This window comes from Chrysemys picta, chromosome 14 (assembly GCF_011386835.1).
Source record: "Chrysemys picta bellii isolate R12L10 chromosome 14, ASM1138683v2, whole genome shotgun sequence".
Lineage (NCBI taxonomy): Eukaryota > Metazoa > Chordata > Testudines > Emydidae > Chrysemys > Chrysemys picta.
The window spans coordinates 11,129,509-11,153,769 of NC_088804.1; the positions used below are offsets into that span (position 1 = coordinate 11,129,509).

General features: G+C 46.6%; 2 protein-coding genes across 5 annotated transcripts in view; one reads left to right on the plus strand and one right to left on the minus strand.

The window, feature by feature from the left end:
• SLC38A8 (solute carrier family 38 member 8) overlaps positions 1–11,449 on the plus strand; it is a 34,222-nt gene extending 22,773 nt beyond the window's left edge. Inside the window, exons 5-11 of one of the 3 annotated variants that reach the window (XM_065566987.1) lie at positions 1,277–1,334; positions 2,424–2,538; positions 3,159–3,306; positions 4,595–4,794; positions 6,855–6,906; positions 10,289–10,401; positions 11,015–11,449. In XM_065566987.1, coding sequence (XP_065423059.1) covers positions 1,277–1,334; positions 2,424–2,538; positions 3,159–3,306; positions 4,595–4,794; positions 6,855–6,906; positions 10,289–10,391 — 676 coding nt within the window. In that variant the 3' untranslated portion in view covers positions 10,392–10,401; positions 11,015–11,449. Of the gene's footprint in view, positions 1–1,276; positions 1,335–2,423; positions 2,539–3,158; positions 3,307–4,594; positions 4,795–6,854; positions 6,907–10,288; positions 10,533–11,014 lie in introns of those variants that run through there. The other 2 variants (XM_065566988.1, XM_065566986.1) reach the window with 2 other exon arrangements.
• NECAB2 (N-terminal EF-hand calcium binding protein 2) overlaps positions 11,443–24,261 on the minus strand; it is a 304,596-nt gene continuing 291,777 nt past the window's right edge. For both annotated transcript variants that reach the window (XM_005306290.5, XM_005306291.5), the window contains 3 exons: positions 23,277–23,354; positions 14,391–14,482; positions 11,443–12,658 (listed from right to left, as the gene is read on the minus strand). In XM_005306290.5, coding sequence (XP_005306347.1) covers positions 12,630–12,658; positions 14,391–14,482; positions 23,277–23,354 — 199 coding nt within the window. In that variant the 3' untranslated portion in view covers positions 11,443–12,629. The remainder of the gene's footprint in view (positions 12,659–14,390; positions 14,483–23,276; positions 23,355–24,261) is intronic.

Sequence of the window (24,261 nt, forward strand, 5' to 3'; positions counted from 1 at the left end):
AATCATGCCTGGAGGTGCTAATGTGCATCTCAGGCGGTTAGGGAGTGCTTGGCTCTCCCTGCCCCTATAACTAATCCAACAAAGTGCATGCTGCTCACGTTGAAACAAGGCTAAGCAATCAATGCCATTGCAGGGTGGTTAGCGTAGTAACCCTTTGTTGCTGGGATGCGGATGTCTAAGCAGGGGGTTTCTATGTATTGGGGCCCACCAGATACCTCATATGGGCAACAGAGGGGTGGTTAAAAATTGGTTGAACAAGGATTTAGGTTGCATAAAATAGCAACTTCAGATCCTCAGCTGGCAGCATAAATCAATGCCACATGCATGACTTCGGTGGAGCGATGCAGATGATCTGGCCCTCTATTTTGAAGGCCAGAGGGTACGTTATTACAAAGTCTGTGAGCCCTCTGGGTGTTTGAGGCATGCAGGCATCATTGGGTGTTGGGAGAAGTGTGTGTTTCAGGGTCTGTCATGGCTGTGTGGTTCTTCAAAGGTGACCGTGTATGGAGGGTGTGAGGGAGAACTGGGCTTCTGTCCTTTTCCTTATCTATTTTGCTTCAGTCTGATAAATCAAGAAGGCCTGAATCCTACACACACACACACACACACACACACAATTCCCCAGTGGGAGGCTTTTTCTGCTTTCTTACATTAGAAATTCCAGTCTTGTCAACCCTGAAAGACTCCAGGGCCTTGTCTACACTAGGCAATTGTAGCAATATATTCACTTTGGTACCAACACCAGTTCAGCTGAACTAGCATTAGTAAGAGTGAGAGCCCTGGTTGGGGCAGGGGGCTGGTGGCTTTAGGCCTCTTTACCACTGTTAAACCTGCTGAGGAGATGGTTCACGGCAGGTTATAATATGGGGGTGACCGTGGGAGCACTGTCTGTGCCAGGGGTTCATTGGCAAACGTATGGGGCTGCCAGTGGGGAATGATTCCCTCAGGTAGGCCAGGGTTTAGGGTGTCCGTATGCAGTGAAGGCCCCAATCCTGCAACTGACTCCACGTGAGCTGACCCTCCTGGAAGCCAGCGGGGCTCCAGGCCCGCAGAGTCTGTTGCAAGAATGGAAGCTGAATTCTCTCTTGTGTAAGTGGGTGCAAACTTGCCTCCTTTTGGAATAGCCAGTAGACGTTGGGCTACTTTCCCAGGGGGGCGGCTTTTCGCTGTAGTGCCAGGCAAGGCTGGGAATGTATTTCTCTTCCTGCCCCATTGACTTACTTTTTCTTCAACTGAACTGATCAGCTGTGCTCCCCTTCCTCTCCCAATCATGCAGGGTGTCTTCCTGGGCTTCCATGTTCAGTGTCATCCCAACGATCTGTTTTGGATTTCAGGTAACAGCACCGTGCATTTCCATTGTCCTTTTCGGTGGGCCAGTCCAGCAGGTCACTACTACAGCTGCCTTCACAGAAGCTCTCACTTAACATGATGCCCCAGTTTAGGGACCCCCCTCCCCCAGATTCCTGACCAGGACAAGGAACAAGCAGAGACCCCGCTTCCCACCTCCACAATACCATGCATCCCAGAATCTACGGGTGGGACACTGGGGGTGAAATCCTGGCCCCAGGAAAGTCCATGGCAAAACTCCCCTTGACTTCCATGGGGCTAGGTTTTCACCCTGGGAGTTTCGGGAGTGCAGGGTACATATCTGTCTGGTGAGCCCAACGTTGAGTTGTGTCCTTCATTAGTGAGTCTGGGGGGACAGGGGAAGGGGCTTGATTTAAGGAGCTTCCAGTAATGGCATCTCTTTCTATAAGCAGTAGTGTTAATGGGGCTGCCTCACGTGGGAAGCCTGATACAGTAAGAGCCCTGCATGAGCCACGGGGTCAGCGCAGAGGGAGGGTTTGGAGCTGTGTTCTGGTCCGGTCTCCGAGCAGGCAGAACCAGTGGAACCCAGATCAGAGCTCCCCTAGACTTCGCTCCATAGCAGGTTAGCTGCTTGGCTCAGTTCCTGCCCCATGGAGGGGATGGGGGCAACAAGAACTATGGGGTTTGACATTTCCCTTCCCCTGCTGTCTGAAGTGGGGAGAAAGGAACGGCTTGGTTTCCGGCCCTGAGAGGGGTGGGAGTGGCCCCTTCCAGAGGCAGAGAACATCCCCTTCTGTTCTCCTGGCAGGAGGAAGGACCAGCCCTTTGTTTTGGTGGCTGGGGAGAATCACTCAAGGGGCAGTGACCTGTCTCTGGAGGGGACTCAGGAGGTACCCAAGCAGTCTGCCTCCTGCTGAGGCAGGAGCCTGGGGGAAGGGCGGAGTGGCTGCGTATGGGAGTGGGAGGCCCAGGGGAAGGTTTGGGGGCAGGGCGGTGGTGGGACTGTGGCACAGAGGGAATATGAGAAGCCGATAGCTTGCAGTTCATGTGGCAAGAGGCATTTCATCCTCCTTTCACCTGCTGATAAGCGTGCCGTGTTCTCTCGTGTGTTTCAGTGTCATGAAGCCTGCATAGCCATCTACAGCAGCATGCACAACAAGAAACTCTCCCTTTGGATCGTGGTGTCTGTGCTCTCCATGCTCTTCTGCCTGTTAATTTATTCTCTTACAGGTAACCCCTCCCTCTCGCCTTATCCCAACCTGCTGAAACTTTTACCCCCTCCCCTCTCACCCAGAAACCGCATTGCACGGGTAGGCCTTGTTGACACTGGACAATGACTTCATGTTGGACTATGTTAATATACAACGTGAAACATGCCATAGCGCTCGGACAAGGGCTTTCCTGATTAGCATCATGGCAGCTAGTTGTGCTCAGGATGCCTTTAAGTTGTTTGACTAAAGATTGCTTCAACTCTTTCTAGCTCAGCTGCCATAATGGGGAGTCATTTGGCAAGGAAATTTTATAAATTTGTCTTCCTTAAAGGCTTCCTCCCACATAAGGGATAAATACACACACAGCCTATGTTCAAATAACTTGACTACAGTTGCAAAGTCAAGCGTTCAGAAGTTATGAAATGCCAGAATTAAGTTTGCCTGTGCAATCGTGATGTGTTGGGCAACCTTAATAATAGGCAATGCTACCCGCCCCGGCTATAATGAGCAATACACATTCATTTTAATAATTTCCCTCGTAGTTGGTTCCTCCTCCAAACTCCTCCCCAAATGGTATCACGACCGTAGCTCAATATCACATTTAATGCCTCTGATCTTTGCTGCTTCTCTTGTTTCTAGGGCTTTATGGCTATTTAACCTTTGGCGCTGATGTTGCTGCCGATATTCTGATGTCATACCCAGGAAATGACCTGGTCATCATTGTAGCCCGGCTACTCTTTGGCATCTCCATCATTACCATCTACCCAATCGTTCTCCTGCTGGGGAGGTAAGAGGGGCTGCAGCTGTGCATGGCTATTGAAATGTGTGGAGGTGCGGTGTTTAGGATTGGGTTTATGCCCACGCTGACACGGTGGTAGGTGTCAGTGATGTAGATTTCATCCAGAGAAGATTTGGAAAGAGAGATTACTAATGGCAAAACGCAGCCCACCTCTAAAACAGTGAATTGGTTTCAAAGTTAACGCCTTAGGCGAAGACCCAAATGGGGGTGGCTGAAAATCTGCCACCAACGGGGTATCCCTTCACAACGGTGAAGGGAGAAAGCCAGGGAAGGGCGAGTTCTGCACGGACAATAGGCATAATGAGAGCGAAGAAGGTTCCTAAAGACAGTGGTCACCATATGAAGGCAGTGACAACCTCCCCACAAGGGATCAATGGGCAGGGGCTGTCTGAGATTATAAAACAGAACATCCGGGCAAGCAGCCTCGGGGAAGAGCATGCGGGCGGCCGAGCTTGCACATCAAAAGCCCCTAGCTGGCGGGGGGTCTTGTGGAAGGGAAAAGGAAGGGCGTGTCTCGAGGACCCCAACCAAGAGGATCAGAGGGGAAAGTGCGGGGCCGGCTCTAGGTTTTTTTGCCGCCCCAAGCCAAAAAAAAAAAAAAAAAAAATTCCCAGAATGCTGCCCCTGGAATTGTGCCACCCCAAACACGAGCTTGGTTTGCTGGTGCCTAGAGCCAATCCTGGGAAAGTGAGATTCTTAGCAGGCAGGTATCTTCCCCTCACTGTAACAAAGCCGAGGTGAGTGTAACTCGCTGAGCCCTGTCTTGGCTTGGACCTCTAGGTGCTTCTGTCATACAGATAGTGAGTTGTCCTGGCCTTCATGCAGGGGCAGGAACTTCTGGGCCCGTTTTGGGATGGGGAGATGGTGAAGCCATGGCCTCTCCCCTTGCGGAGCGTGCTGGGGAAAACAGCCTGTCCCATCCCAAAAGGTGGTGCTTTCCGTCTGCGCACAGACACGCTTGGGAAGGGTAGCAGTAAGTGTGTGGGAGGTATAAGTCTATCTACACAGAACACGTGTTCCATGAGCAACTCCCTGCCAGGGTGGAGCGGAGCTCTACACTGCCCCCCTGTTGAGTGCCTTGCTCAAACAATACAATCCAGCCCAAGTAACTGGAGCCCCGATTATGCATTTCGCTGGGAAGAACCGCCAGTCGCTTGGGACACCAGAAAGACCCCGTCACAATGTGTGACTGACTGTGGGCGTTAGCAGACACCAGGGCCAGGAGTTCTGAGCCCAGCACAGCGCTGTATGTAACCTGGCTGTGTCTGTCTGATAGGTCTGTCCTACAGGATGTCTGCCTGAATGACAAGTGCAGGTCTGTCGTGCTCTTGGAGCCTCATGAGAGGTGTACGAGGATTGTGCTGACTATCACGTGGATCATAGTGACGCTCGTCATTGCTCTGTTTGTCCCCGACATCAGCGAGGTCATCAGTATTATTGGTGGCATCAGCGCGTTCTTCATCTTCATCTTTCCAGGCACGTACTTGTTAACCGATGTGTGTATGCATTTTAATTCAGGAGCTGAGCCTGGGAAGGGTTTGATGCGTTAGTTACTATTGATCAGTGAAGCTTCTAAACTTACTTCCCATGTTCTGAGTCTCTGGGATGAAAACGCTCTTTGTGAATTAATTTCCTTTGAAAACTGGGGTGACGGAAGGGAATTGACATGGAGGTGGGGCTCCTGTTCAGTTTTTTTTTTCTGATCAGGTGCACTGGGAGCGATGTGCAAGTTTAAAAAAACTTCTCAATGACCACTGCTCCATTCGCCCCTTTAAACAACCAACCAACCCAACATCATCTCTCCCCAAGATTTCATCTGGGATCTTTTTCAATCTCGGGGCTCTGAGCTGGAGGGGGAAAGAGGATGGGTTTAAGTTTGCCTTTCTGCTTGGGCCTATTCCTAGAGCAAAGAGCCAGGTTGAAAGGCTCCAGAATCCATAGACTCCTAAAAGTAGCCTTCAGATAAGAATCTCCTGATGTGGCTGCAATCTGGCAGTGTTGGATACAAAGAAACATTCATGAATTTTGTTTGCTAACGTGTTATCAGTGTGTCCATTAGCCACAGGTTCGGATTCTCTGCAGCCTTGTATCTTTGTGTAATCCCTTACACCTAGGTGTAAAATGCAGTGGAACACATTCAAAACTCTAGGCTTGAATATTTCTTGGGTGGGGATTGTTCCTTCTTCAGCAAAAGGGAGAGCCTTCTGTTTAAAGGAATGTGTCTAGAGCGGCTTTTGCAAGGCACTCAGTAGCGGGGTGTTTCTCCGTTCATTGCTGTTTTCAGCTACCACCCTCTTGAGCAAATGTTTTGTAGTTTCCTTCACTGAAGGTGTGAGAGGTAATTATAGCTGGAAGCACCACTTATTTTTATTTCAAACTGCCTCAGGACTGTTGATTTTACATAAATTCCCTGGTTGAATTTTTTTATTTTTTTTTATTGATTTATTTTTTTAACCGAATCCCTTCCTCTTTGAGCCTCCTGGGCTAAAAACTCTTCACCTAGACGTGTAGGTGCCAATTATAATGCTGTCTCTGGCTCGGCATGATCAACATGGCAATTAAGATTTTCAGGTGTTCCAAAATGGCCATCATGAACTTTCTTGCCATAATGCCAGAGGGGTACAAGCTGAGTGGAAAATTGACTCACTGGAGAAATCTTCCTCTCAATGTATGTAGGGGAGGTGGGCAGGGGGAGATCAGGAGGAAGACATGATCAGGTTGCCCATGTATTGAGAACTTTTCAAAACCAAATGTAATTCCAGAACCATGTGTGTGGCTTCAGAACAACGGCCTGTGTGAATTTCCAAAGATGGTCTGATCCTAACAGCACCTTGTAATCGACACACTTTGTTTTTGGTGGGATGCAATGTAGGTGGAGGTAGATGTGAAATCTAATGGATGCTCCTGACATTCAGTAACACATTTTCTGTGGGCAAAGAGAGCTGGGGGGGGGGGGGGGGGGAGACACTTCCTTCCTTACCCTTCTCCGTTTACATTCCTTCAATGCTCAGTCACATTTCCATACCGCTAGTAGTCATCTCATGTTATGGAAGTGACAAAGGCCCAGATTTTAAAGATATTTAGGCGTTGCAATACTGAGCAAAGCAATGCCTAAATACCTCTAAAAATCTGAACCGGCATCATTTTTTTCCTAAGTAAAATGAACCCACATGAATGATTTTATGTAACAACCCTCCAAATGTAGCCGGGTGTCATGCAAAAGTTTAAAGTAACAACTAGAAGTGAGTGTGCATGTCTGCAGAGCAGAAGCCACAAAAGAAAATGATGGAAATCCTGCTAAACATCTGAAAATAGGGGGGAAAAGTCTTAAGTTAAGGCATCCCGCTGACTTTATCCATACATGTTCTAATAGAGCTGTAGTGCTGATTGGCAATGCACAACTGAACTAACGCAACACCTTGGCAATTAAACACACTAATGTATGGTTCCTTCTAAAATTGCCACTGCCTTCTCGTGGTTACTGGGAATGAATGTAGCATGTTTAAATGACATACATTATATGTTTTGATTTGCAGGGCTATGTCTAGTATGTGCAATGGAAACGGAACCCATCGAACCAAGAAAAAAGTAAGCTTCCCTATACCATGTTGGGCATATAACTATTAGGAGATGTTCCTAGTGCACTACATGTATAGCCTATGTAAGTGGAGCTGTCCCTAATGGTCAGTTCAAAGCTGTGGCAGGGTCCCTCCATTTCTGTCTTCATCTCCCACACATCAGAAGTGCCCATGAAAACTTAACATAGAATGAATGTGTCCTTTTTCCTTTCTAAACTCCACTACAAGGCTCTTGCAGTCTCGGAATGTGACATCAAATAACACATTAATCGTAGCAGTTAAAGCCAAAAGGATGTGTGTGTTTGTGTATAACTACACAGTCATTTTCCCTTCCTGTTGAGAGAGAGGAGAACAGACAGTCTAGTTTCACTGTCTAAGCTGTGTAAAGAGTTTTGAAACCTTTTGAACAGTAAAAAATTAGATTACAAACTGAAATATTTAAGATCGGAGATGTTAGTAGAGCTAGATGAACTATTAGCGAATAATTTGACAAATTAGGCAAATGTAGCTGGTTCTCCTATTTAAATTCTGCAGTCAGAAGTTTTGGTTTCTTTTTAACCAGACTCTTCACTATGCGGTGTGCAACTGGTCACTTAAACCACCTGGTGGTGGTTCTGCTCCCCGAGCAATGGAAGAGCTGCCCACATGGCCATAGGGACATATTTGTTTGCTCATGAGACCCTTTTCTGCAATCTTATTTTTAAAAAATCCCTCTGTACACGTGGCAAATAAGGGTCACGAATACAATCAAAGTGCACATGTGTTTTGTATTGGAATGAATACCGCTCACATGTTCACCCAGCTCCAGCTGTTCGTAAGGAATTTTAATGTATTTTTTTCTCTGAATTTTGCACTAAATGCCTTAATTTATCAGGCCCAGAGGGCTGGAAAACAGGCAGATTAATTTCCAATTCACGAACAAGCAGGCAGGTTTTCTGTTGTTCTTTGGATTTTATCAATGCTTATTCTACAGTGCTGACAGCCTAATGTTCTACAACGTATCTTTCAGTCAGACCACCACCTAAATGCAGATTAATTCCCTTAAAATAGTAAGGGCCCAATTCTGTCACCTTCACCCTTGTAAGTACTTTAACATTTCAGTGGGTTTATTTCTGCTGTTCTTACAGGTGAGACAGAGGTGCATTGACTGACACTGGTGGGAACTATTTGTATAGTATGGTCTTAGTCAACGCAAGCAAGGGTGACCGAACTGAGCCCTTCGGCCCAGATCCTCCAAGGTATTGAACTCCCATTGAAATCAACAGGAGTTAGACGCCTAAATACCTTTGAGAATCTGGGCCTTTGTGACTGAATCTGGTAACAGCCGCCCCCTTTCGTGGCAGACTGCACAGCCTTTGCCTTGAGCTTGTGGCATTTGGCCTGCAGTCATCTGTTACCTGGCAACACAACCTGAAGCAGTAACTGCTGTTGCTTGATTATAACTTGCCTTTTCACTGGTGTTGGAGTCTGCTTTCTCCGCTCCCTCTACCCCACAAGTCGTCTTGCTTCTTCCCAGGATTCTTTGCCTGAAATAATGCTGCCCCACTGGCTGGTTTCCATGTTGAAACCATTTGTGCTTCTGGCCAAAGAGGGCTGGATGCAATTCCCTCCTGAGCTCATTTCAGGAATGTCCAAAGCCCATCGGTAATTATGAACTACCCTATGCTGGCCTGTAATTTTTTTTAACGGGCTTTGGCAGGGTGGGATGGAGTGTTTGTGAGCCAGGAGTTGGCTTTAAGAAGAGGCTGGAAAGGAATCACTTTGTTTACCCCTGTGCAGCTGCCTGGTTGGTTTAGACCTAAGACCCTCACTTCCGATGCTGGAGGTCATGGGTTCAGGTCTCTCAGTTATTGCATCTGGGATGGAGGAAGTGAACGGGCCTGTAGAGAGAGCCAGCACAAGTCATATTTAAGCCCTAAGCAAATTAAAGGGTGCATAAGCAGAGCCTTGCGTCTCTGTGAATTTCATCATTAAAGACTGGTGACGTTTCACTGTAAGTCAAGACACAACCGAATTCACAAGTAACTTTCAATGTAAGTTTCTTAAACTGAATTTTGCATTTCACTATAGCTCAGATGGACAGGGACAGTCCTGCTCACCTGAGGAGAGTTGTCAGATTATCACTTCTGCTGCCTTACACTGAACAAACCACTCACTCAGCTGACAGGTTTGGTGGGCATGTTTTCAGACAGTATCGTGGAGTCTCGTAGCTTTACCTAAACATCCTTCTCTTCCAAAGAAAATATTCATGATTACACTGAAAGAAAATTAGGATGTTTTTAAAGTCTCTACGATTGAGGGTTTTTCAGTGTCCAGCTCCTCTTTATTACTCATGTAGTGTTGTCATGGAATTTGACTAAAATGTCAAAAGCATGGGAGGTTTTTTACTTTGGTCAGGAAGATGGACCCTGGCGCTAAGAAAAAATACTGTCACTTACCTGCCAATGCAATGCTATAGCCATACTGACAAGTGGGCAAACAGGAGCAAAATGCAAAAGGAAAATTTCTTTACTACACAGAAATGTAGGCCCTGCTGAAGAATAGAGGGTGCATTGGCAATTTCTCATAAGCAAGAGCCTTGCAACTATTTTGTGCAAAATGGAATGTTTTCCTCTTAGAAATATAGTTTGACTCTCTATAAATGACGGGAGAGGTCCATGTTCTTTGGTCTCTCCTTGGCTACTAGAGCATGTCCCTGCCAGAAGTTCTACCTCAGACCTGAAAGTCAAGCTGGGTTCTTTGACGTGTGCATCCATACTGACATTTTGACTGCAGTCACTCAACAGTCTCTCATTTCACAGGAAGAAATTGAACCCAGCTCATCCCCTCACAGGGGGAGTAAAGTGTAATTTTTGGTTGAGCTGCTGTGTCTCTGCATTCCCCCAGCAAGGGTTGTCTTTTCTGATAATTGCTCTTTAGTAGAGAGGGGCAGGAATTACAGGGCCCAGCACCTCTCTGCTCCAGGAGAACCTTACATTGGGGCTGGAACTCTGTAACAGATACAGGATGGACAGGCAGAGAAATTGGGGTCAGGCTTAATTAACTTGTAGTGGGCACCCATAAACTTCTACCCCCCCTCCCCGCCCACTTCCATTTAAAAATTGCTGCCTTTTTAACCAGCTGAGGAGGTGTCATTGGGCAACATTCCCCCTCTCAGTAAAAATAAGTTATAAGGCTGAATTCAGTCACTGCACCATCAGTCTGAAGAACAGCACAGTTATGGTATCAGTGGTAGTTTGTGTTTTTTAAACCTAAGATCTCACTGAACAAAAGTTGATTTCTTATTTAGGGGAAGAGTTGTATTTATGGTAACACTTCTCTTTAAATCAGCCTTCTCCTGGGAAACGAAATCATTGCCTAGAGTTCCATTGCACTGTTCTTCTATTTTCTAGGTCCTGTTTGATTGCTTGGGGTGTCATCTCCATCCTCTGTGGCGCTTTTGTATTTGGCCAGAGCACCACCATTGCTGTCATGGAGCTGGTCTACAAATTCTAGGTGCTTACAGGTACCCAGCAGCCTTCAGCAAGTTGCACATAATTTGATCCCCTACAGTTGACCAGTGTGACCTATTTGGTGCAACCCCCAGGCAGCCATGCTTGCAAAGAACAATGCATCTTACTGGAGGACAGCATGGTTTCCAAATGACTGATGGGTGTTTCTCAGCCTTTCCCTGTTTACGTTCACTTTAGCTTTAAAAAAAAAAATTTACACAGTCAAATCCTAGGGGCCAGTTAGCTAAGTGACGAGCATTACCATGCAGCAGGGTACCGGTCAAACACCATAGTGATGCTATAAGATCATTGCACCTCCTCCCACCTTTATATATTCTTCTCTTCTGATGTTTGATGGTACATGGTTTCCTTTCATCAGAGCAACCCCCAAGTATCAGCCACTGCAGGAGAAAGGGCAATCCAAGGTGTCACTCCCCTCTTCAAACTATAGCCTGTTACTGTCATCTCAAATTCCAGCTTTCCCAATGGGTTATACCATTCCCATTTTGTTGCCCTTATTACACACCGTGTTCAAAGCAATAACCAGACACACACTCCCACAGCTGTAAATGGGTGTGTTCTGGAAAAAGGGCAAATCCTTGAACTATCATGTTTTGTATTTTACAGATCATAGCGGTATTGCTAGAACAGATACAAGTTCAACTCTGGTACTGGACCTTCTGTAAGTTCTAATGCTTGTACTAGTGTAACACCTACATCCTTCATGCACGTGTCTACACAGCAGTTAGAGATGCGATGGTAGCACGTGTAGACAGCTTTGATCACCTAGGCCAAAGCTAGCTCGGCTCTATCTGGACGGCTGCAGTCACATCTCTGATGGCAGTAGAGACATTCCCGCACTGTGGCATCTCAGCTTCAATATAAGGATACTGGAGTTCCCACTATGTAGAACAGTGATTTTGTGCAAAACTGCCCTTTCTTTTCCACCTACCCTTGAATTATTTTGATGTGTTTTTCATTACAAGTTCACAAAACTACTTCCATTCGGTTTCCCTGTTGAAGAGCAAGGAGAGATTAGAATAAAACCACCACCATTTCCCAGTTACATTTTATTTGGTCTCTGTATTACCTAACTGTACATATCCTAATATTAAATTCCTTACAGGTTGTACATCCTACAGTGTACTATGGGTTGAAAGCCAGATGATTTCTAACATACCGAGAGAATAATACCAAATGTTACAGTCAAAGTGAAGAAATAAGCAAGCCTGCATCCCAAAGAATAGTCTCCCCTGCTTCTGTCCCCATTAGAAACAAATACAAAATGCACCAAACTTAGTAAAGGAACAGATTGCTACTTTCTACAGCCAGAAGGCATCTATAGTACATCAAGGCTTATTTAGCATGCATTGGCGTTAATGTGAAGGAAACTAATTGTGGAACCAAGAGGTAGGACTGGGCAGGGAAGGAGAAAGGCAGGTGGTTCTTCTCAGCAGCCAGAATATAAAGGAGAAACCCGATGAACAAATTAAAAATCTAAAAAAGGTGAACGGATGAATCCTTTGTATCTAGTTCTAAGGCAGTGGCACAATGTCTCCTTCTCTCCAGGAGTAAGGCCTGTTATGCTATGCAGCGGTGAACTAGTGAAATCTCAGGGAGAACTCTTACAGCAGGGGTAGGGCTATGCTGTAGATAGTTTCTTTGTCTAGCAGTTTTGTAAGAAAATAAACACCAGTGTTGAGATTTAGACTCCTTAACAGAGGTGACCTGGTGCTGGCCCCTCACACAGGATCCTACATGGGATGGGGCTTGAGTCTGATCCTGTCAGATAGTGACAGAAGTGCTGAAAATCCAGCACGCCTGGTTTGAACATTCTGGCCAAGCTGTTCTATTATCCTCACTTTACTGAGGCACAGGCAGGAGAAGCAACTTGCCCACTGTCGCAGAGCCAAGACTAAAACCCATGAATCCCGGCAATGGGGCTACTGGGGACAGGAGACAAGCAGACTCTGCCCCATCCCAAGCTTTAAGGGGAGCGTTTAGGAGCTATGACAGTGTGGGGGGGGGTTATGTTTTTTCCTTCACTTCAAACACCTAGCAAATACATTGCTGACATTCTTGCTTAGTAGAGAACTCAAAAGACATCACCTGTAACAAAGGCATTAGAAAAGACAGGAGTTTAGTCCTCTGCAAAGGGAGAGAGAAGTCACTGGACAGAAAAGGCAAGAGCCTGGAAGGGCCACGGGTCACCTTGCAGCTTGACTCCGCGCCGGCCGAGGACTCAATCTCTGTTCAGAGTGCACCAGGCAGCTGCAAGAGAACAACCGGTCAATGCAGGCGCTCAGTCTCGCCCCTGAAGCTGTGTGTGGGCAATGGCCAGCCCTCCCTGCGGTGGTGCGGTGGGAGAGGGCAGGAGGAGGCGGTGTCAAAGCGGGACTGCTCATGGCAGCACAAATAGGAAGAACCTGATCTCTGCCTCCAAAACAAATCACTCGGAGGGAAGGTAGCTTGTCACACAGCTAAAATGTTGTGGGAGAGGAACAAGGGGTCAAATCCTGTATTAGTAACTCTGGTGTAAAGCAGGAGCTGCCGCAATCAAATCAATCTGAATTTACAACTGTGAGAACGAGAGCAGAATTCAGCTGTTTACAGCTGTGCTGAAAAATGAATTGCTTAAGTAATTAAATGCTGCATGATACTAGCACCATCCATTAGGACCCTCTCCCCCTCATGCTTTGCGAGCTAACTACACTTCACAGCTCTGCTGGGAGGTAAGTCATTATTAGCTGCAGGGACAAACAGAGGCACACAATGGATAAGGCCTTAGCTCCATACACAAGGTGTATTGTTTTAACTATACCCCACTGGTGAAGTGGTACAACCCTTTCAGTGTGGACATGGTGAATGGTTATACGGGTATAGCTTATTCCCATATGGTGCTAAGGACCTTCATACTGCAGAGCTGCAGCCATAGGAAGGGGTGTTACTGGTATTGCTCTATTGTTTTTTTTTTTTTTAAATCACATTGTTAACCAAGTATCAGAGGGGTAGCCGTGTTAGTCTGAATCTGTAAAAAGCAACAGAGGGTCCTGTGGCACCTTTGAGACTAACAGAAGTATTGGGAGCATAAGCTTTCGTGGGTAAGAACCTCACTTCTTCAGATGCAAGACCAAGCAAGTTACACCAGCAAGTTACACCAGCAAGATGCAAGACCAAGCAAGTTGTAACCAAGCAAGTTACACCAGCAAAAAAATTGTGTGTGGGCCTTAGAAAGTTGCCCAACTTCACAGGGCCACATCTGGTCCATATCTCGGGACTTCCAGTCCTGGGGCTTTTACAAATTTGAAAAATCAGCAGCTGCGCTTCTTCGTTCAGCAGTGAGAAATGTGGACTCATTTTGTCTTGCCCGGAGTTGCATACACATATTTAAAGTGAAAAACTCCCGCCATACACAAGCAAAAAAATCCACAACAACAGAGCAGTCCCACTTAAAACATTGTGTGTTTAATGCTGCACTCATGGAGGAGTAACCTTTATGCTATGAACACATGGGCCTGATTGTCCAGTGTGTTAGCCCGGGTACAGTCATTCACACTGAGGGGGCCAAGTGCCACCGTCATTTGGGCATTTTATACCCAGCATAGGCTTAAATGACTCCAGAGGGTCTACGGGGCAGAAGAATCAGGCCCTCGGTGTGTGTGGAGGGGGAGTTGTGGCACTGCAAGCTGTTTCAATGCCTGCAGCTTAATGTATTTAAAAATATACCCCTGGAAGCTTAACATTTTTGTCCTGAAGGACAAAGTACCGTTCAACGGCATTTACTGGGCAGGGCAGTGATGTGCAGACAGGTACAATTTAAGGCTGCAAGACTGCAGGGTAGCTTTTCTGATAGGGCACAGAGCTCACCAGTGATTAAACTGAGATCCTGCTGCTTAGTCCCTTGAGACCTTTCAGCCTTCTGCCTGAAATGGCTGAAGCAGGCGCTTTGACATGGGGATTTTGCTTCCAAGTCCCTTCAGCTATTAAGATCCGTTGACCTTACCTGGCACAGATACACTGGAAACTGCTTCCGGCTGAGTCAGTGTGTCCACTTTAACATGCTGGAACCCCTTACAGGGAGCACTCTGCAGGTGGCTGAAACAAAGTTTGAGAAACTGTTAATTGTGGCCTATACATTCTCCTGTGTTACAACAGGCGAATGCTGTGTTGGGGGTGCCCATTGCTACTGGGAACTGCAATCAGGAATGACTCACGGGGATCAAGAAAGACATGGATGTTTGCAGGGAGACACGCAGTTGCTGTTTGTTTGCTCGCTATATCAGGGTCCCACCGTATGCTGACTTGTAGGGGTTTTCATGTACAGTTCCAGTAATCCATAGTATTTGCTCCTTTATCTAGCAGGCTCACTTTTAATCAGCCTTCATAGTAACAGAATTGGTCTTGCGCGAGGCAGCTGTGTTCATACACAATGTACAGCACATGGTAGTTTTGTAGCTCTTTCACCCACATCTCCAAGAAGGAAGGAAGAAATGAACAGTAGAGAGGAGAGCCGATGTCTTGAAAATTGCAGGGGCTGATCATGGAAGCTTAATTGAGCGAGTTAGCAATAAATAAGAAGCTAAATCCATGCCAAAGTTTTCAAACGGGTGCTTAAAATTTAGAGCCTTACATGCCCTATTTAGGCACCTCAATAAAGACAGCAGCTTTCCAGAGATGTGGAGGCCCTGCAGCTCCGTTTGGAGCCTGGTCTCTACTATTCAGTTTGGCTGGTTGATCACTGGTTTTGCCTCTGTAGTAGAGCTGTCCCAGGCCCTCCAAATTTGGACCCGTGTGTGTGTCAGGTGGGCTTCTCCTCCGGCTACTAGCCTATGCCGCAACATCCAAACTCCTGTTTGGAGCATGCTGGCTCACCCAGAGCTAGTGTATATCTGTCACCCTCCCTGTTGCAGTGTAGACCTAGCTCAAGCCTGCACGCAGACTGGCTCCTCCCCAGCCTCCCAGCTGCAGGCATTCACTGCCTCTACTCCGACTTTAAACCATTTCTCTCCCTCTTCTCGGCACTCCTTTAATTCTGTGCTTAGTTTATTGTTTCTCACATTTTGCAAACACCCCCCCACCCCAACCTGCTGTCACCTTTGTTTCCCTCCCTGCCATTTCCCCGGCTTCCTCCCCTCACTTCCCCCCTGCCCCAAACTCATTGGTCTCCCTGTGTCTCCAGGGGCAGGGCCTCCCTCTGCTGAAAGTCCATGAAACCAAAGCCAGCTCCACATGCGAGTCCACCCTACTGGGCCATACCAGTTCAACAGGAGCTAGGGCAGATTAAGGCTCAGAGTGGTATGGAAAACACGACTGAGTCAGGGCTTGCCCGGGGGCTGAATTTGGCCTCTCTTTACACAGCACGGCAACTATTGTGATGCCCGGGCTAGTGGGTAACATTGCCCTTTACTGCACAAACTCAGCCATTGCAATTAGAGCTTTTGAATGAAAGAGTCAAACAGTCCTTTAAGAATACTGTGGGAGACTGTATCAAAAGCTTTGCTAAAGTCAAGATATATCACATCCACTGCTTTCCTCATATCCACAGACCCAGTTACCTCGTCATAGAAGGCAATCAGGTTGGTCAGGTATGACTTGCCCTTTGTGAATCTGTGTTAACTGTTCCTGATCACCTTCCTCTCCTCCAAATGCTTCAAAATGGATTCCTTGAGGACCTGCTCCATGATTTTTCCAGGGACTGAGGTGAGGCTGACCGGTCTATAGTTCCCTGGATTCTCCTCCTTCCCTTTTTTAAAGATGGGCACTACATTTGCCTTTTTCCAGTAATCCGGGACCTCCCTCAATCGCCATGAGTTTTCAAAGATAATGGTCAATGGCTCTGCAATCACATCAGCCAACTCCCTCAGCACCCTCGGATGCATTAGATCTGGACCCATGGACTTGTGCATGTCCAGCTTTTCTAAATAGTCCTTAACCTGTTCTTTCACCACTGAGGGCGGCTCACCTCCTCCCCATCCTGTGCTCAGTGCAGCAGTCTGGGAGCTGACCTTGTTTGTGACGACCAAGACAAAAAAAGCATTGAGTACTACAGCTTTTTCCACATCATCTGTCACTAGGTTGCCTTCCCCATTCAGTAAGTGTCCCACACTTTCCCTGACCTTGTTGCTAACATACCTGTAGAAACCCTTCTTGCAGCTAGCAAGGGATGTGAAGGGTAACAACTGCAATTGTGCTTTGGCCTTCTTGATTACACCCCTGCATGATGGAGCAATATTTTTATACTCCTCCCTAGTCATCTGTCCAAATTTCCACTTCTTGTAAGCTTCCTTTTTGTGTTTAAGATCACCGAAGATTTCTCTGTTAAGCCAAGCTGGTCGCCTGCCATATTTGCTATTCTTTCTGCACATCAGGATGGTTTGTTCCTGCACCCTCAATAAGGCTTCTTTAAAATACAGCCAGCTTTCCTGGTCTCCTTTCCCCCTCATATTAGCCTCCCATGGGATCAGTTCCCTGAGGGAGTCAGTCTGCTTTTCTGAAGGCCACGGTCCGTATTCTGCTGCTCTCCTTTCTTCCTTTTGTCAGGATCCTGAACTCGACCATCTCATGGTCACTGCTGTCCAGGTTGCCACCTACTTCCCCTACCAATTCTTCCCTGTTTGTAAGCAGCAGGTCAAGAGGAGCACGGTGTCTGGTGCAAGTGCTGGAGGAACCAACTAGGAAGTTGTCCCCAACACTTTCCAAAGACTTCCTGGATTGTCTGTGCACTGCTGTATTGCTCTCCCAGCAGATGTCAGGGTGATAGAAGTTTACAGGTCACAGGCCCTGGTTCTCATGGGAGACTTCAGTTAGTTGTCTGAAGAAAGCCTCGTCTACCTCATCCTCTTGGTCTGGTAGTCTATAGCAGATGCCCACCACGACATCACCCTTGTTGCTCTTGCCTCTAAACTTAACCCAAAGACTCTCAACAGGCTTTTCTCCAGTTTCATACTGGAGCTCTAAGCAATCATACCGCTCTCTTATATACAGTGCAACTCCTCCACCTTTTCTCCTCTGCCTGTCCTTCCTGAACAGTTTATACCCATCCATGACAGTACTCCAGTCATGTAAATTACCCCAACAAGTCTCTGTTATTCCAATCACATCATAGTTCCTCGACTGTGCCAGGACCTCCAATTCTTCCTGCTTGTTTCCCAGGCTTCTTGTGTTTGTGCATAGGTACTTAAGATAAGTTGGGTAACCATCTGCTAGAAAAACGTCATTGCTACCGTATGTTGGGCACACAGCTGGTGGTCAGCAGCAGGGTGGATGGAGATGCTGGACATGGTGCAGTTCTCCCCCCACCCATAATCAGACAGCCCAACCAAAATGGCCCTAACTCAGCAAAACACAATCCAATTTTGAAATCATTGGCACAACCATGGGCTCCCCAAAGCTCACGTTAGGGCCTTAGGCTCCCTCTTCAAGGGTTGGGGAGAGACCGGCACCAAAGAATGAGCTCCACAAAAGCCAGCAGGGAGCCACCTAAGCTAGCTCCTGGGAGATGCCGATGAGGGGAGTTGTGCTAAGCCCTTCCTGTCATGGAGGGCGGGGCCTAGCTCGGCTTGTGAGCCACAGCCAAGAACCCCTCGCTTGGAGTCAGGTGCCTAAACTGTTTCATGTGAGATTATGTACATGTCTAATCCCACACAAAACAGCTGGGGGGGGGGGGGGCAGAGCCCTCCGGTGTAACCTTTAGGCTAAGGGATTTCATCTGCCCCCTCTCAGCTGACTACCCACATCATTGGCCTATGGGATACATTAATGGGTGGGGAGGAGGAAATACCCGCAATCTTGCTGTTGAAGCTGTTCCACTTTAATTAACTAGCCCAGCTCACAGCGAGACTCCCTTCCTTGCCTGGGGCGTAGGAGAGGCTGGGTCACGTTTTTTTTTTTTTTATTATTAATGGAGATATCCTATCTCCTACAACTGGAAGGGACCTTGAAAGGTCATCGAGTCCAGCCCCCTGCCTTCACTAGCAGGACCAAGTACCAATTTTGCCCCAGATCCCTAGGTGGACCCCTCAAGGATTGAACTCACAACCCTGGGTTTAGCAGGCCAATGCTCAAATCACTGAGCTATCCCTCCCCCCTCCGTTCCCGCGCTGCCTGTTGAAAAGGGGTTTGAAGAGGGCTCTCCAGCACTGAGGTGTGTGCCCTGATTTTTGGGCTGGGGTAATGGAGATCTGCAGGACAATGGAACAGCCTGCCTCAGGAGGGCATGGAAGCACCTTCGCTGGAGGTTTCCAAGAGGAGGTTGATGAGCCATCTCTCTTGGATTGTTAAGACACTACAAATCCTGCACCTGGACAGAGGTTAGACTAAATGACTATCACTGCTCCTTTTAAGCCCATGGCTCTATGAGTCTATCATCCTGGTTTGAATCCCACCTCTGCCTGCTAAGAAGGGGGCTGCAAAGGGATTTTTATGCTTCCCTGGTGACTGTCCTTTGAGGTGGGACAACCCTGTCCAAATCCTCTCTCGCTCTCCAGATGCCCTTGTCTTCTTGGGACAGAGAGGGGTTTGGACAGAGATCTCCCACCTCTGACCCTCCCTGGGAGGTGGAAGGTCCCTGTTCAAACCCCTTTGCGGAGGGTTTGACCTGGGATCTCCCACCGCCTGGGTTAGCAACCTAACCAGTGGGGACAGAAGAGTGATTCAGATGTTTGTTTTCTTTGGCCCCAATTCATCTTTAATTAAAAGTGCAACAGCCCCTCACAGAACAGCCCATTGTTCAGAGACATGGGCACTAACCTCCGGGGGCAGATCCCCTCCGCTCCCGCATTCTGCTCAGGCAGAGGCAGAATTTGAACCAAGGTCTTCCACACTTTAGTTCAGTCCCCTAATCTCCATACCACAGAGGGCTTTTGAGGCATCTTTTGGCCCAATTAATATGTAGTTAAAGGGAACAGATTCATCAGAAAAGAGTGAGGATGCCCTCCCTATCAGAATACCTCTTTGTGCAGCACTTAGGACATTCACTTGAGATGTAAGCGATGAAGGTTCAAATCCCTTCTCAGCAAGCTGAAGGGGGAGTTAACCCAGCAGTGCCCACATGTAACGTGGCATGTACTGAGCACACTCATTCAGCGCTGCATGCCTGCTGCATCAGCTCTGCCTGGACCTCCACCTAGAACGCTCCTGGAGCAGTGGTGCTGGAACGAGGGGTGCTGCCACCACCATCAGCACCCCACACTTCAAAAATTGTTCCAGCACCACTCTACTGGAGTTCCCGGAGTAGTTTGCCCCATTGTAAAAACAAGTCAGGAGAAAGGAGAGGTTCTAGTCACCAAATGACCCCAAACTTGTACCTCAGACACAACTCTGGGTCTTAAACTGTCCTACCAGTTCTCTGGCTGTGCATCTGCATTTTACAGCACTTTAAAATTAAACACAGGTCATGTGCTGGTAGGGGAATAGCTCAGGTACGACCACAAATAGTACCCACGCCCTTCTGCTTGCACAGTGGTTTTTAACCTGTGGTCCCCGGACCCCTGGGGGGGCCCACAGATATGTCTGATTTCCATTTGAAATGTTTGGGGTCTGCAAATTAAAAAAGGTTGAGAACCACTGTACTAGCATAATGAAAGGTTTCAGAGTAGCAGCCGTGTTAGTCTGTATCCGCAAAAAGAAGAACAGGAGGACTTGTGGCACCTTAGAGACTAACAAATTTATTAGAGCATAAGCTTTCGTGGACTACAGCCCACTTCTATATGCATCCGAAGAAGTGGGCTGTAGTCCACGAAAGCTTATGCTCTAATAAATTTGTTAGTCTCTAAGGTGCCACAAGTCCTCCTGTTCTTTTCTTTGTACTAGCATACCAATTTCCAAGCCCATCGGACTCTATGAACTTTAGAGCACTTTGAACGTTCACCTTTAAGCAGAAATGCTACTGCAGTCTTTGTGTGGCCTTGTGCCTGTTAGCAGTCCCCGTCTTGCTCACAGCAGCACCACTTCATCATTCCAAAGGGGACGTCTAATACTGCCTGGATTATTGGGTTTGGGAGTTTTTACTTGTGAGATCAAGGGAAGACGGGTGAGATGCATTCTCTGTGAATACTGCTAATTTTTCCCCTAGCTTTGTGCAAAAGAAAAGATTTCTTCCCCATCCCAAGAACACGTGTGAAATTTCAGCTACGGTGTGTCAGTAACCTAACGGCATGCTGTCATTTATCAGCCTGCGCTCATTGTCGATGGTGTGAGCGAAGAACAGAAAAACTCAGCCATGGTCACATATCAAAGTGGATAAATATTCTAGGAGGTAGCCATAGTCTGTCTGTTGATGGGTTTATAAATTAGGACCATTACTTTGAATTCATGTCATGGACAGACCTGACCTAACCCGAGAGTTAATGAAGAACCAAGCAGTAGCTGAAGCAAGTAATCCTTGCTCAGTATCACTAGCAAGATTTGAAGGTAGGTAACTGCAGTCCAACCCAACTGCAGCTTTTTCAGGGTCAGCTGCCAGTATCTCGCTGGTATCTCTATTGTACTGGGGCAAGAAGCAAGCATCTCTAGATAATGTGGTTACAGGTTGTCTGCTAAGAATAAAACAAGTGAGAAACTTCCACTAACAATGGCAGCCCCTGAAATGTGCAAACGATCAGTTAAGCCTATGGAATCAGGCAACAGTTCAGTCTCCGCAAGTGTCCCCTGTTAACAAGGAATGGGTGATTGATAGCATGGGGCAGCTTGTTCTTAAAATGATGGCGCTGCCCTATGCACCAGAAGCCGTCCTCACCTTTGTGCAGTGTGGCTGAGAGAGAGTTTGTGCAACAAGGAGATGCAAATGCCAGAGGGAAGGTTTTGTGTGCTCCGATGCATGAAACAGTGCTAAGTGTAGCAACAGGGTATTGAACGCATCAGCCACAGATTCTGAGGGGGAGTAGAAATGTTTCAAATATCTACAAATTACTGACTATTTTTGCGAGTAAATATAGCTCGGAGGGGTGTTGCATTAGACATTCAGTAGCTCATAGTTCTATGTAGGGGGTTACATAAGAGTACGTGGTTATACCTTGTTAGTCACACAATATAGTCATGCAAGACATTCTACAGCCCTTCTATTAAGAGTCATTACTGTTCTATAACATGTTGACATGTATTGTCATTGTATTGTATTCCATCATAGAAGATCATTACAATTGTACCATGTGTGCTTCAGATTTATGTCTCTGGTCAAGCAGATAACAAAAAGTCTATGCCAATAAAAGTTATTACTTCGCCCACCTTGTCTCTCTCATAAAAATATGTTTTATAATTCAGGGTCAAGGGTCTTATTATCTGCATAACTTCATAAAAACAACAGACAGAAAAACTTCCTCAGCACAGTCCATTCTACAAATAATGACAAATATTTTGGGATGTATAACCTGGTACAAACAAGCTCATACTGTCATGTGACTACAGACTTCTGCTTTAACCGAAGGCAAAAAAGTACAGGAAAATGCCTAAAATATATCACCTGGGGCTAAATATTTCCCAAACACTACTCTTTTGAGTACATAGTTGTATTACCAATTGGGTATTTAGAAGCTTTCTGCCAATTTTGGGCAAAAATTAGATTGTTTCTTTGAATTATGGCCCTGTGATGTTGCACTCCATATGGTTTATAAAAATATGTTGATAAGTGTGAATATGATGTAACTGGAATATGCTTTATGTAAAAGGTCTCTTGTAAGGTATCATTACAAAGCATATAATCTACTGAGTGTGTTAATCCTATTTGTATGAATGTATCATTCTTGTATCTGAAATTAGGAATATGAAATATAATTCTGAGGTCCTATTGTAATTATGCAAAGTGTGGGCCATTAATGGTGGTTTGGAATCCTGATGGCTCCCATTAACTAGGACAATTGGTTGTAGATGGCGCTGTTTACTTATACAGGAAGGCTTACATGTGTGTGCCAACAAGTGGGTAATGAAGTCTCACAGGATATGTGAACATGTCACATGATACTGGAATCCATCTTTAACCTGGTGCTTTTCCATTTAGAAGGAGGGGTGGGAACCCAGAGAGAGACAAAGGATTTCCATCTTGTGCCAAAGATATAAAAGGGGGTGGAACAGAACAAAAGGGTCCCAGTCATGAGAAATTCCCTGCTTTTCACCTAAGATGCCTGCTGGAACTAACAAGGTCTGTACCAGAGGAAAGGACTGGGCCCAGATTAGGAAGGAGTCTAGTCTGTGAAAGAAGCTTAATGGAACATCTCTAAGGGTGAGATTTACCTGTATTCAGTTTCTTAATATATTAGGCTAAGACTTGCATGTTTTGTTTTATTTTGTTTGGTAACTTACTTTGTTCTGTCTTTTATTACTTGAAACGATGTAAATCCTACTTTTTATACTTAATAAAATCACTTTGTTTATTAATTAACCCAGAATAAGTGATTAATACCTGGGGGAGCAAATGGCTGTGCATATCTCTCCCCATGAGACACGTGCTGCTCTCATCCTTTCCATCCCTCTGTTTCTAAAAGATAAGTTTTATTGCTGCCTCTCCTGGCCACAGCACTTCTGCCTCGAGGGGATGGTGGGCCAGGGCCTTTGTCTGGCTCTGAGCTCAACAGACCTTAGCTATTACAGTGGTCTCACAAAACCTAGGCTTGAAACAGTTCCCATCCAACCAAATGAAAAGCAAAATGAATGTCAAATACCATTACGGCAACAATGAACTTTGAGATGCTATGAAGAGATTCCCATGTAGTATAAAATATTTGTATATATATGTGTGTGTGTCACACACACACACACATCTCGTATATGTGTGTCTATATAATAGGGAGGGTCCCAAACCAAGATCAAGGGGGTTGGATCACCCGCACTCTGCAGGTCAGGCCCATCTCTGATGTATCATTTTTTTAACCTGTAAGGTTAAATGTTGCTACCCTACCTCTTCCAGTCCTCCTCAGACTCCCAGAACTCATAGACGATGAAAGTGACTCCGTCCGGGAGCCTCACTGCAGTTACACTGAAAGTGATGAGAGAGAGAGAGAGAAATCAAAAGCAAACACACATCTATGTTGAGCAAGATGAACTATTCCAGCCACACCACTGGCTTGGGAGCGCCAAGTGATAACTTGTCAGCTTGCATGAAACTCACTGGCAGCAGGGCACTCAGCTGCGAGAAGTGCAACACATCCCAGCTCCCCCTGTCAGACACAGACACGAAATTAATCGGATACTGGAATGTTCTGCCTGCCCAGAACCCCCACTCCCAACCACGGAAGCTGAGGGCGTTCAGCACATTTCAGAAGCAGGACCGAAGGCCGCACAGCACAGTGATTGGATGTTGGATTCAGGATTTCTCCATCTCACAGGTGCAGGAGCCTGTAGCCTCTGTCCGAGTCTAAGATTGAGACTGTCGATGAGTCAAAAGTCTCAGTCACCTTCACGCCCCAGAATGAACCAACGCACTTGTGTAAGCAACCAGCGGCACTATGACACTGCCTCTAAGGCTGAAACATGGAGCTAGTGTTACAGTGTGGCTGTATCTTCCTTAGCTCGTGAGCGTTAAATAATTTAGGGGGAGGCAAACTACAGACTATTACGTTTACCTGGCCAAGGCCCGAGGAGAGATCAGCTGCATCCGATAAGAGCAGGGATTGTGTCTGACTTTTCTGTTGGGGGGGCGGAGGAAAACCTGGCTTCGAATGAGCTAGCAAGTCTGTTCCAGGAGCTTTACATTCACTGACTTCATGTCATTCCAAACAGCCACAGCACTTTCTGTGACCTCAGAATTTCACAGAATTTCACTATCTAATGCACCTGCAGAGCACATGGCTTCCCTTGACACAGCTTTGGCTCGTGTGCGTTCACTGTTTTTTCCTGACCTCTGAGCGGTTCTGACACGTGCCCTTATCCTCTTACATACTGAA